This window comes from Hesperophylax consimilis, chromosome 4, assembly GCF_061612785.1.
Source record: "Hesperophylax consimilis isolate HC1 chromosome 4, BYU_Hcon_1.0, whole genome shotgun sequence".
Lineage (NCBI taxonomy): Eukaryota > Metazoa > Arthropoda > Insecta > Trichoptera > Limnephilidae > Hesperophylax > Hesperophylax consimilis.
Genome location: NC_142839.1, coordinates 34,073,981 through 34,087,116, shown reverse-complemented (window position 1 = coordinate 34,087,116; position 13,136 = coordinate 34,073,981). Strand labels below are relative to the sequence as shown.

Genomic DNA, 13,136 nt, shown 5'->3' with positions numbered 1-13,136 from the left:
ATATTTAGTAAAACTTCGCAATGTTTGGCCATTCGATGAAGAGCCCTTCATTAGTCACCCTATCTGTTCTGGATATTTTGAGGACGCGCCTATAGAACTGATTTTCAAAAGATTCTCCCTGGCGTATCAAATGTTGGCTTGGTGAATAAAACGATAACACGTAATAACGAATCATTTTGATTCCCAAACTCGCGCTTAACAATCTCAACTCAAACCCTCACTTTTTGAGATGGATTCGATCTGTCGTTAACCCTAGTTCTGTTTAGTAACACAGTGTATAAAATACAGTTAAGTATTTATTTAGTACTACAGTGTATAGTATACAGTTAAGTATTTATTTTGAGAATTCATTGTTTTTTACAAAATTCTGACAGAAACTTTTGATTTTGGAAGTTTTTATTTCAACCCCTCAAAACTATTTTCTTTACAAAAGCATAAAAAAAAATTTATCACAAGAACGAGAATTTATATCTCTAGCATGAATAATCATTTTATGAGAAAAAATATCACGTCATAGATAGCCCCTTAACAATGATTTTTTATTTTATTTTTATTTTATTCTGTCATGTATAAAATCTAATACAAGTAAGTAGGTACCTACCGGGGAGATATTTCTTATGCTTTACTTTTGAAAGTCATAGAAAGACAATTTATCAAAAAATACATCAATATTATGGTCACGCAGAATATAGTTTTGCACTTTGGAAACTCCCCTCGCTTTTCCCGATAAGCTAGTCAATTTTTCTTTATAGGGTTTTGTAAAAGAAAAACAAAAAACCTACATAATTTAGAAATATAAAATGAAAAAACAATTTTAGTATGCTCAATCTCTCGAAGTAATAATAGTATGAGAAATCGGTTTATTAATAATTCAATGTAATATTGACTGAACGTATTTCATTTGTCTGTAATTTTTTTTATTGCGTTTCGATTCCGGTTTCAAGATGGTGACAGTTTAATAATTCAATATGGATTATTTTTTTTTCATATTTGAATTCTTTGCGTTTATTAATTAAGTAGATAGGCATATAAGTACCTACTTTCAAATCTTATGATTCAGAGGAAATTTTGGTTTTGATTTAGAAAACAGAAAAGTAGAAATTTTGGACTCGAGGTATGCTGTTCACAGAACTACTAATACAATGTCTACTATACAATAAGTACTAAGTACCGATATTAACAGTCGTTAGTATTGAAATATACGTCACAATTTGATGTTCGGTTGTGATGTGCAAATAATTTAACCCACCAGGAATTTGATTAAAAAATAAGTCAATTCATTATCTCTTTTTTCAGTTTTCAATAGTAAATCAAGGCTTATTCATTTCATATCTACCGGCATTCAAATAATTTTATTTGATTTCTTTGTGCCTTTTTCATCAACCGAGACAAGTGTTCTAAATTGTCCGCTAATGGCCACAATATGTCAATACCATTTTTTCTCGTTTGATATGTAATCGAAATCGCCAGATATTATTAAGGAAGTTATTCGGTGTTAAATAGTCTTCAATTAACATAACGTGATTTTTTAAAAGGCTCAGTACTTCCATGGAGTTCTGAATTTAACGCTTCAGGCCTCTGGCATATTGAATGTTACATTTTTTAAAGATGCTGTCAGAAAGTCGGAAAATTTGTGTGTATTTTTGCTTCTCAATAAAATCCAAATGAATGGGATATTTCTGAATGTATCCGAAAACGAATAACTGTTTTTGAAAGATGATTAAATACGTCATCAAATTTTATTATTAGAAATAAACATATTTTTTTTATAATTCATAATTTTTTTTCCATTTAATTGGAGTATTTTTTTGTAAACTGATCCTGCAAAATTATTGAAAGTCTCGTAATTCTGCATTAATTTACTGAATGATTTTTATTTATTTTCAGCATTTTTCAGTGCTGTCTTCAACTGCTTACCGATATGCTGCTTTAGTGGCGCATTATTAGTGGCTCATACTTACGTAAAAATTCAAATAAATATGTGTATAAAATTAACTGCCTGGGGGAACTGAGGAAACATGTGTCAATAAAAATAGTCAATAAGGTGAACCAACACCTCGATTGGCACTTACCTACTTTCAACCAAAACCTGAATATAAATGCATACATTTTAACTATTGTAATATATTATATCATGTATCTATACTATCATATTTTTCAATCAATACTAATGTAACCTAGTCTACCTATAAGTTTTGCATGTACTTGTATCTCTTACTTTTTATATCCATCTAGAGTTTCTGTTGTATATTTTCTGATGTCACTGTTTATAATTTACTGTATATGGTATATTTTATACCGTTTATATTAAAATAAATTATTATATAAAGTGGAGAGGATCGGCGGCATGGCTTATTTTATACAAATCTACAGTCTTATTCCGAGATTGGTGAAATTATGCACACCTAGCCTTTAAATCAAGAGAAATGTTACTGTTCAAATGAGAATGAAAGCAGAATTTTGTTAATTCTTGATGATATTTTGCACACAATTTGATGTTTAAAATGAGAGGAAAATTACTGCCTACATCTGTTTGCGAAAAATTCCGCGTAAAGCTCGGGCAATGCCGGGGACTTAATATATCAAAGATTAAAAACATAAAAATAGCTACTAACTGGATGATGTACCGGTGGAGCTGGAAGTCAGACTGGGCGGTCGGGCGGCGAGTGCTCTGGGCGGTGGACCCGGCGGCAAAAGCCCGCCCTGGCGACTGGCGGGTCTCAAGGATTCCTGAAAGCAGAGGGTCATATTAGAACAACCACAAAACACAGTTAATTTGATCTATGTTGATTGAGATCAAAAGCCATGGTTATATTTATAAACCTTTTTTTATGACATAATTGACAAACAATACGATGAGGAAATGCATTTTTTTAATTTTATTTTTAGCGGTAGTTCTTAAATTACTTATTGAACGGCAAACAAAATTTGTATTTGAAGCCAAAATAATAGACAAAACTGAATACAAAAATTTTAATCATAAAAAATATAGCACACGTCTAGTACGAATGTGTGTTTATATTATAAAATATAGTCCATTAAAGAATTTATTTTTCATGTCATTAGCGGCAACTTTAAGAATTTTTCGTAAATGAATAATAATTATTTTCAAAAAATCTAAAAACAATAAAAAAGTTTCTTGCCGAAATATTAAATTTATGTACGAAAAAATTGTGGCTAAACGTACATCAGTCGTTCGTAATTTAAAACTAAGCCCATCTAAATGCTTTTTTTAATAATTTATATTTCTTTATATTAACATTATTGGCAAGGCAATTTTTTCAAATAATTATCAATAACTCACAAATAATTGTCAAAGTTGCCTCTAAAATCGTGAAAAATCGAATTATTTAATGGCCTATGTTCTATAATTTTAAAACAAAAATAAATAAATTAGCATACATCCATAAAGTAGCATATATATATACAGTAGCATAGATATTTGCTACACCTTTTATAAATTTAAAAAAAATATTCTGTTTGTTTAAGTATTTTGGCGTCAAATTCAAATTTAAATTTTCTATGAAGAAGGCCGCGCAGCAGTTCCCCTATGTCAGTAAGGGGAGGTTATAGAATACCTATTCATTTAAGTCACGAGTATCGCAAATTATTCCGAACAGAGTCACTGAGTCTATGGAAACCCCAGATGGGGTGTGTTGTGAGGCTGGGGGGAGTAGAAAGGGTTAGAAGATGGGTAAGAAAAAGGTTAATATGTAGCTGGCTATTCAGAATTCGTCACCAAACACGTCAAAATCAACTCCTACAAATGTTTTAATTCTGAGTGGGGATCTATAAATACTACATATTGATGCTCGATATTCCCTTTTCAAAAAACAAATTTTCTCCTGTTGTTCGGTTAAAATTTTAAAGATATTATGTAGGTACCTATTTATTTTTTTTATGGCCTATTACCATTTTTTTAATAAGTACTAAGACGATGGACGATTCATACCAGCGGGTGATTGGGGGGGGGGTGTTTAAGAATGTGTGACATAGAGTAATGACAAGGAAAGGGGAGGGTAAAAAATTGCTAAAATATACGTGATGTAATATAAGAGTGACCCCCTACAGCCTGCTTCGTTTGAAATAAAGGCTTTTGGAGACGTATAGATAAAAAAATTACATTAATTTAAATGTCACAAACACATTGACAAGCATCATCACAGTATCTATCATAAAATTGTGTAATCTTCCTTGTTAGACGATAAAAATTGTAGTAATATATCACTCTTATGAATAAATAAAAATATTAAACAGCAATTGCCTGAAGTGTGCTTTAAAATATATATAAAAACACAACACAAAACATACAAAAATACTTATTTTCTGTGCGGTCTGTTGCCTGTGTTTGTTGGCAAAATTTACAAATTGGCATGAAATATACATTACCCAGTAAATTAGGTGATTCCGAATGAAATTATTTCGTAGATTTCTGGCGTATATTGTATTACAATTCTGTTTATTTTAGCTAGTGGTGAAGTAATCAAAGTATTGGTGTAGTAGAGTAGGTACTAGGTACTTCCTAATCGTATTTGATTTGGTAGTACCTAGTTCCTACTCTACTACAAACTAGTGGTGTGGTAGAGAAGGTACTAGGTACTACCTACTCAATCGTATTCGATAATAGTTTATAATAATAGTTAACAAACTAGTGGTGTAGTAGAGTGGTACTAGGTACTACCTACTCGCATTCGATTTGGCCAAACAGTATTATTACTGATGTAAGAAGGTTTTCGATTCTGTGCCATAGTAACTGCAGATTTAAATTTAATATTTATAAAAATAATTATACTAGATTACGGAGTATTTTCAGTATGGTCATGCTAAGAGTCAGAATAAAGGAAGACTAAAGACAATACATGAATATGGATAGTGCGAAAAGCGTGTGCAAAGACGGAGTTGTGTTGTGTATTTAATTTGTGATGTCAGTTAGTTTACAATATTCAATCATTGACGGCCTCCGTGGTCGAGGGGTGAGACTTTCGACTAGCAAGCTGGAGGCCGCGGGTTCAAATCCCGGCGTGCGCAAGTAAATTTCATTTTATAAATTTATGTCATTTTACATGTTACTCATTTAAATACAATATATAGTAAATTTGCGGAATTTTAGTGGAAAATACTCTACGCCTCGCCCTAGTGTAAGACCCACCATTCAGAATTGAAACGTTGCTTAAAGGTGACAAGATTTGAATAGCCAGGTACTTCTGCATCTTCCTCTTCCCCAACTCCTTCCCCTCCCCACTAATGTTATCCTCCAACATACCCCGATTGGGGATGCTTTAGTCTTACTGGCTCCAACGGATGACACCAGTTAGGGCTCTTAAAAACAAATTTAAATAACATTATGCCACATAAAATTTTAGTACAATTTATTATCATTCACTATAAGTGTGTAGGTACCTACCAAATTTTAATTTTCTAGTTTATTTATTTGGGTACGCATTCTCAAAAAAAAAATCAAATTATCAGGGATGCTTACAAATATTTTGAATAATATGTGAATTACTGAAGCCAAAGCTTTTCTGCTTTCATCGAAATTCGTCAATTTGCTTTGACAATACATCAATTTTCTTTGACACCTACATAACGCGCTTTCATAGCGAATTTATTCAATTTTTCTCACATATATTACACACACAGTAACATTTGTACGTATATCTGACTACAGTTTTTATAATATGAATATAGTTATGCTCGTTTTTGCTTTATCATAATATCACTATCCCGACTTGGAATATGTTTTCTTTTAGAAAAATAAATATTACTCTTGTAAGTTCTTATGTTTGATTTTCATTATTTCTTCACTCCGCAATAATATCGCTTTAGTAATCTTTTTGAAATGTTGACATTAAGAGGAAGCTACAAGCCAAAAATGTGTATATTATATTGTAGGTAATAGACATTGAAATCGCTTGACAAACGGAGTCTTGAAACGTTCGATTTCAAGCACAAAACTGGTTTTTATTTATTTTGTAAATAATTTATAAAAAAGCAAAAAAATTAATCAAGTGAAACTGTCACAGATAATACTGTATTTTTTAAGTTATTTCCTTTACGCGTTCATACATTTCTATTGAAAAAAATTTTTTTTTAGTAGCTTACATTTATATTTTTTATTGAGTAATTTATTATTTTATAAGCTTCGTCCTAACATGTTGGTAATATTCTGGTGCCTTTGAGGTGATTTTCCACAAAAACAGCGCTTTACAAATCATCCAAATATTATTATTACTAGCTTACGTATAACCGGCGTTAGTCGACTTTCTCTACTTTCTATAAATACAATATCCATGTATTATATATTAGGGTGTCCCTTATATTTCAAAGTTTTTATTTTCTAATGCATAGGTCTTAGTTTTGTTTCTTTGCTTCTAAAACACTCGGATTTTTTTTTAACCTTATTTGGAGCACGATAACCCGTGCCGACTTGCACCGAATCATGTTCATACAAGTTGCACGGAAGTAGCGGCGCGCACTCGCGGTATCTGTCATTTGTGTTCAGTTATTCTCGTGATTATCACGTATTGTTTTACATTTAAAAGATGGCAGTGGAATTAAGAAGCAATAAAAAAAGTATTTTCTTAGTTGGTGACGTAAATTATCAAATAACAGGCGCAAAGTTACCGTCTAACCGGCAAGTTCTTGCAGTACTTTTTTTAACATTCGCGAAGTTAAATTGATTGTTAGTGAAAGCGCGAATCTCGTCATTCGAGAGTGTATTATATTTTGGGAAAAAGCTAGAATCCCTACCAGAGCTATACCTAACTGTGTAAAAAAACTTGTGGATCTTCACCATGCTTGGAGGGAGTTGCAAAAAAATTCAAAAAAAAAAACACTTGTTTACAAGCGCCGTGAGGAGGACTTTCAAAACAATTTAAACAATATATTCGATATAGCACACGTTGATGCTTTGGAACGGATGAAAATAGAAGAAGACAAAATATTTTTACAAAAACAAAGAGAACCAGGCCGTCCAGGATGCTTAGCGGGTGTAGACAAAAAGTTAGCCGAAAATGAAGAAAGGACAAGAGAGAGAAAATTAAAATAGAAGAAAAGACATGAGCAAATGTGTTTCGCGAGTTTATCGTCATCTCTTACTACACAAGATTTTACACAAACACAAGGACATACCGAACAACATACCAGCTCTGAAGAAAGCCTCGAGGAACCCTTGCCAACCACCTCTCAAACGGTTTCTGAAACTACTACAAAAAGAGGACGGAAAAACTTTATCACGCCTAAGTTAGTTGCAGCTTTAGATAGATGTCAATTAAGCATAAGGGATTCTGTCTATATTCTTCATGCTGTAGTAGAAGCGCTAGACCTTAGCTGTGATGATTTTCCGATAAACAAATCGTCCATTCAACGCATTCGCACACAGAGTAGAAAAGATAGAGCGGAATCTATAAAATCAGATTTTCAGGATAATATGCCTGAAATGGTGACCGTTCACTGGGATGGGAAATTATTACCTGGACTGGACGTGAGAAGTTCTAAAGAAGAACGCCTGCCAATTCTAATTTCATTTGGAGAAAAGGAACAACTGCTGGCTGTACCCAAACTGGAGAGCTCTTCCGGCCAGGATCAAGCTAAAGCTGTGTTAAACGCACTTCATGACTGGAACATCGATGACAAAGTTCAAATAATGTGTTGTGACACAACTGCGTCTAATACAGGGCGATTGAAAGGAGCCTGTGTACTTTTGGAACAAAGACTAGACAGGGAATTACTACTCTTTGCTTGCCGCCATCACGTTTACGAACTGGTTTTGAAATGTGTGTTTGAAACAAAAATCCAACAAGTTACTAGTAGCCCTGATATTCCAATGTTCAAAAAGTTTAGAGACAACTGGAAAACTATTAATCCTGCTGCTATTGAAACATACACCGATATCGTCACACAACATTTTTGTAATACAACAATAGAAGAACTGTTGACATTTTATAATCAAGAACTGCAAAAAACCATTGTACGTGACGATTATCGTGAGCTGATTGAACTATCTATTATTTTCTTAGGAGGAGATAATGAGAAAAAAATTAATATCAGACCTCCTGGAGCGATGCATCAAGCAAGGTGGATGGCTAGAGCTATTTACTCTTTAAAGATATGTTTGTTGCAATCCCAGTTCAAAATTAGCGCCAAGGATAAACGAGCACTTCAAGACGTTTGTTTATTCATTGCGGTTATATATGTGAAACCATGGCTTGGATGTAGTCTGGCGGTAAAGGCACCAAATCAAGATTTGTGCTTTTTAAAGAGGCTTAAGGAATATGAAACTGTTGACAAATTGATCTCCAAAGCAGCCCTGAGCAAGTTTAGTCAACATCTTTGGTACTTGTCAGAAGAAATTGCCGTTTTGTCACTCTTTGATGATGAAGTTAATACACAAACCAAGGGAAACATTGTAGTGAACTTACAAAGAGAGAGTTTGTATGATTCTGGGAAGAGATACATTCCATCGAAAGAAGATATGTCTGATTTTTTGTATGGTAAGTAGGAATACATAGTTTTATTTTTTATACTGTTTTCACTAAACTGATAATAAAACTTATTTATTATTGCAGGAAAATTATTAAGTGATTTTGTGTCTGTCAAAAGCACAAATTTATTTTCTCGATTAAAAATTGATGAGAACTTCCTCCAGAGCCCCGTTTCTACGTGGGACGAAGACGTTGCCTATATAGAGGCAAAACGAAAAGTTTTTTCTTTAAGGGCAGTTAATGATACAGCTGAAAGAGCTATAAAACTTATGCAAGATTTCCATGGTTTGATCACTGCAAATGAAGAACAAAAGCAATGCAACTACGCTGTGTGTATGCTAAGAGCATAGAAATCTGTATCCAGATTGTAAAAAAGAGACCCTCAAAGGAAAATATCCTGCCTGATCTGTAATTTTATCTTCTTTTAATAAATATTCTTTTAAATATAAATATTTAAACTGCTTACTTTGTACTGTTCATGATTTATTCCTTCTGTGTATTCCCTGTGTGTAATAAAAGTTTTTTATTATTATCATTATTTCAATTGATTTCAATACATAACGTAAAGGGTTAAAAACAGCAATTTTCAAAATCTTCAGAGCTCTGTCGGCACGGGTTAATGTTGACGTAGGAAGATAAAATTTTGTATTTAAGTAAGTCTGGGTAGTTCAAAAAGAAATAGTGGGTATGCATTTTGATATCAAAAAAAAAAATTTTTTCAACCATATAAGGGACGCCCTATTATATATACAGGGTTTTCCAATAAGAGGTGTTATTTTGATATTAAATCATAAAAGATCAATGGTTTTGTTGCTTGTGTGGTACGTAGCGCCATCTTGTTGAAATTAAACGTTGTCCAGATCAATACCATCCAATTCCGGCCATAAAATATCATTAATTATCTCTCGATAGCGCAATCCATTCACCGTAACTGTTGCTCCAGTTTTCGAAAAAGTAAAGTCCAATGACTCCGCCGGACCATAAACCACACCAAACAGTCACACGTTGATGATAGAGAGGCTTTTCAACAATAATTCTTGGGTTTTCCGAGCCCCAGATGTGACAATTTTGCTTGTTGACGAAGCCACTGAGGTGGAAATGGGCCTCATCACTCAAGATGATTTGCATTTTATTCATTCAAGTGAATTTTAATAATTTCAATGCGCTGTTGAAACGTGTATCGTTCCATTTTTATCAATGGCGTAGTTTCTACTTGTCAAATGTTAAAAAATGACAGCTTCAAAAGTAACATCTAACGGGCTATTCAAAATAACACCTCTTATTGGAAAACCCTGTATATAAACGTTCCGGAAGAAATGATAATGAAAAACTATCAAACTCTGTTGCATAGTTAAGAATAACTAAGCTCACAAACAGACAGACGCGGATAGCGATTTTATTTTATACTATTTAGAGATACTGATGTATTGTCACGATTACGAATTTACTAAAAGTTTAACATGAAACAGCCTGTAATCCCGTTTTTAGTTCATTATGATCTGGAATGTTCCGGGATGTTACCGAAGGTTCCAGACTATTCCCGAACATTCCATAATATTTTGGGATGTTCTGGAATGTTATGGAATGCTTTCGAACACTCTCGAATGTTCTGGAAAGGTCTAGAATTTTCTAGAGGGAAAAACTTCCAGCCTTTATATTTTCAAAAGCACGCCCTTCAGGTAAGAACTGGAACTTTTTTCATGGATGTGGTATAGACGGCTACCACACCATTTCAGCGGCACGCACATTGTACACTTACTTTATATATAATATATATATATATATATGATTATTGACAAGGGGATTTAGATTAGGTAAAATTAGGGCGAATTAATTAGTTTGTCGAACAATTATTTACTTTAGCCTTTCGGTTCAAACACAAAACATTTCAAATACAAGTTTTTCCGGGTGCAGAGTGTACCAGGAAATTATCCATTATATGCAAACAGAGAAATTTAATGACAAAATTTTGAAATGACAATAGTAATATTAATATGAATCACAATCCTCAAATCAACGGCATCAATAACAGACAAACAAAACGTTATTTTTTAATTATGTGAATACCGCACAAGAGTCCCAACTGCTCCCAACTATCTGCAGCCAGTGAGACTATGGCATCCTCAATTGGGGTATGTTGTGAGGCTGAAAGTAGTAGTAGAGGAAGAAGATGGGGAAGAGGGTGGTGGAGAAGTACCTGGCTGTTGACATCTGGTCATCAAATACGGCTAAAAACATTTCAAATAACGTTTCAATTCTGAATGGTGGTCTTACACCAGGGCGATACTGAGAATATCTTCCACTATAGTTGTTCAGTGAAGTGAAGTGAAGATTGTCATGAAAGATCATCGTTCGGACAACGACTGCTTTTACCACTGAACTTTCATGACATGACAATCGTCAAACCCACACTTTCCTCCGAAGCAGGTTGTAAATAATAAATAATTATTAAAAATATTCATGATTTATACGATACAAACTTTAAAACATAAATTTAGGTGCTTCTGGTGAATAAAGTGAATTAAAGTGAATTTTAGAATTACTGGTAGTGTTTTTCTGATGTATGATGATGAATTTATAACATTAGTAATAAAGTTTTTGTTGGACGTACCTGATGATGACAGTATCCTCCAGGAAACCCTGCGTGATCACATCGTTCGCACTGGCAGCCACTGACATTGTAAACCATCTCAAAGGTATCATCTTGCTCACATCCATCGGGCACGATCACCCTCCGCCCTCCCAGTCTCTCCCAACTCTTTCTGGGTCTCATCTCCCCATCTCCTCTCGACTCAGATCTCCTGCCATCATCCCCAAAGTGCGGGGGCAAAGACCTGGCGCAAGCCTTTCCGATCTCGTATTCATCCAGGAAATAATCATCGCAAGAGCCTTCACATTTAGCATTGAACATCTGCTGCGACTCGAAGGTATCGCGGTCGAAGCTTCCAGAAAATCCAGCAAACTTCCTGCATTGTGGGGCGTGAACTCTCGGCTGATGAAATCCACCAGAGTAGATAGAATGTGCGCAACGGCTAGGTGAACATGCCTCCCTATTGATGTTTCTGAATTGGTAGTCCTCCCCGTCTAGCGAGCGCTCTTTACTTACTGGTAAAAAGTTTAGTTCTAACTTGTTATTCGCCCTCCTGTCCCATGTTCTGGCCGACCGCACCTTGCGATCGTTCGACAGTTGAGACTTTGGCCTTTGTTTCCTGTCTAGGCTACGCTGGCTGTTTATTAATTCCTCACTTGACCTGTTAGTCACCGCGCGGGTTGATATGTTCTGATCGCTGAAGTAGAAGGGATCGTGTCTCTTTTCTCTCGGTAAAGTATTGCTGCTGTAGTAATAGTTAGGGTGAACGCAGTTGCAAACTAATTCAGGTTGATGGGGATAAGGGTTACCGTAAGCTCTAGAGATGAGCTGCTCGTCTGAATATTTAGGAGCATCGTATCTGTATGGAAGTTCTTCTAGTTCACCGTTCCCGAATGAGCTGTCTAAGGTGCAGCTGTTGAGGAGGTATTCCTCACTAGCGTTCCTGTTGTGGCCGTCGCTGAAGGTTCGGCGCAAGCGGCGCTGGTGGCGGGGCTGGTGGTGCGGGGGGTGCGGATGTGGGCGGGGGTGTGGCGCGGGGAATGGGGCCCTACTGCCCCCGGGAGAGGGCCCCCGTCCCCCCTCGTAGGCCCCGCCGAGAGAGACGGATACGAGTTCGGTGTCCACTTGGGTACATTTCGAAACACTTTTCTTGCCTGACATCAGACCAACTATTGTTTCAGTTTACTTTTATTCATTTTACAAAAACAATTTTGTCACAACACTTAACTTTCGAAATTCACCTGGATTTCTAAAGAATTTCCATAGAAACAACACAATATTAATTTTCTTTGATTATTTTAATATATTCTCTTCACACGAATAACACCATTCTCGCAAAGTGTGAATAAGTTTTTAATCTCACTTTTACATGGAAAAACCTTTTTTTTATTTATTTCATTAATTGAATTCTTTTATGACCAAATTTAGTAACAAAAAATCATAAAATAATGTAAAGAATTTAACTTACTGAAGAGCAAAATTTCGAAAGCCTACAAAAGAAAATTAAATTACAAGGTTCTCGCACATAAAACATAAAATAAAATAAAAAAGCTCACGGATGTAAATCAACCTTTTCTGCGTAAATTCTTTTTCCAGAAAATTCAATTTGCGACGAAAACCAAAGACGTTTGATTTTATAACTTGAGATGATATTTCCATTAAATTAATATTTAATGGTATCTAAGTGTGAAATGTTTGGTTTTTGAAACAATTTATTATTTTTATTTTTGGGTCACTGATAAAAAATAATCTCCATGATAGAGAATTAAGCTTCTTGTCTGAATTCAGAGGTCACGAGTTTAGTATATGAACTTTATTCCAAATTAAGGCGATGCCATACGTAGTAATGCAAAATGATGTGTTTTTGGTTTGAAAATTTGGTCGCCTAGAAATGTTTCAGATGCTTTAATTAAATACTGCGAGTAGAATACATCTTGGCCTTTGAAATAATCGAGTATTTTTTAGATAAGTCTTTTTATAAGCCCAGAAAAAAACAATGTAAAGGCTTATGAAAACTGCTTTAAAGTTTAAAATCTTCTACTTACGAACCCATTTTCGGTTAT

The 13,136-nt window shown here is 34.5% G+C and overlaps 1 protein-coding gene across 1 annotated transcript in view; it reads right to left on the bottom strand.

Moving 5' to 3' along the window:
- LOC149424613 (uncharacterized) overlaps positions 1–12,234 on the bottom strand; it is a 371,453-nt gene extending 359,219 nt beyond the window's left edge. The window contains exons 1-2 of the mRNA XM_089631078.1: positions 11,095–12,234; positions 2,628–2,730 (exon numbers count right to left, since the gene is read on the bottom strand). Of these exons, the coding sequence (XP_089487204.1) occupies positions 2,628–2,730; positions 11,095–12,234 (1,243 nt within the window). The remainder of the gene's footprint in view (positions 1–2,627; positions 2,731–11,094) is intronic.
- Between the last annotated feature and the right edge of the window lie 902 nt (positions 12,235–13,136).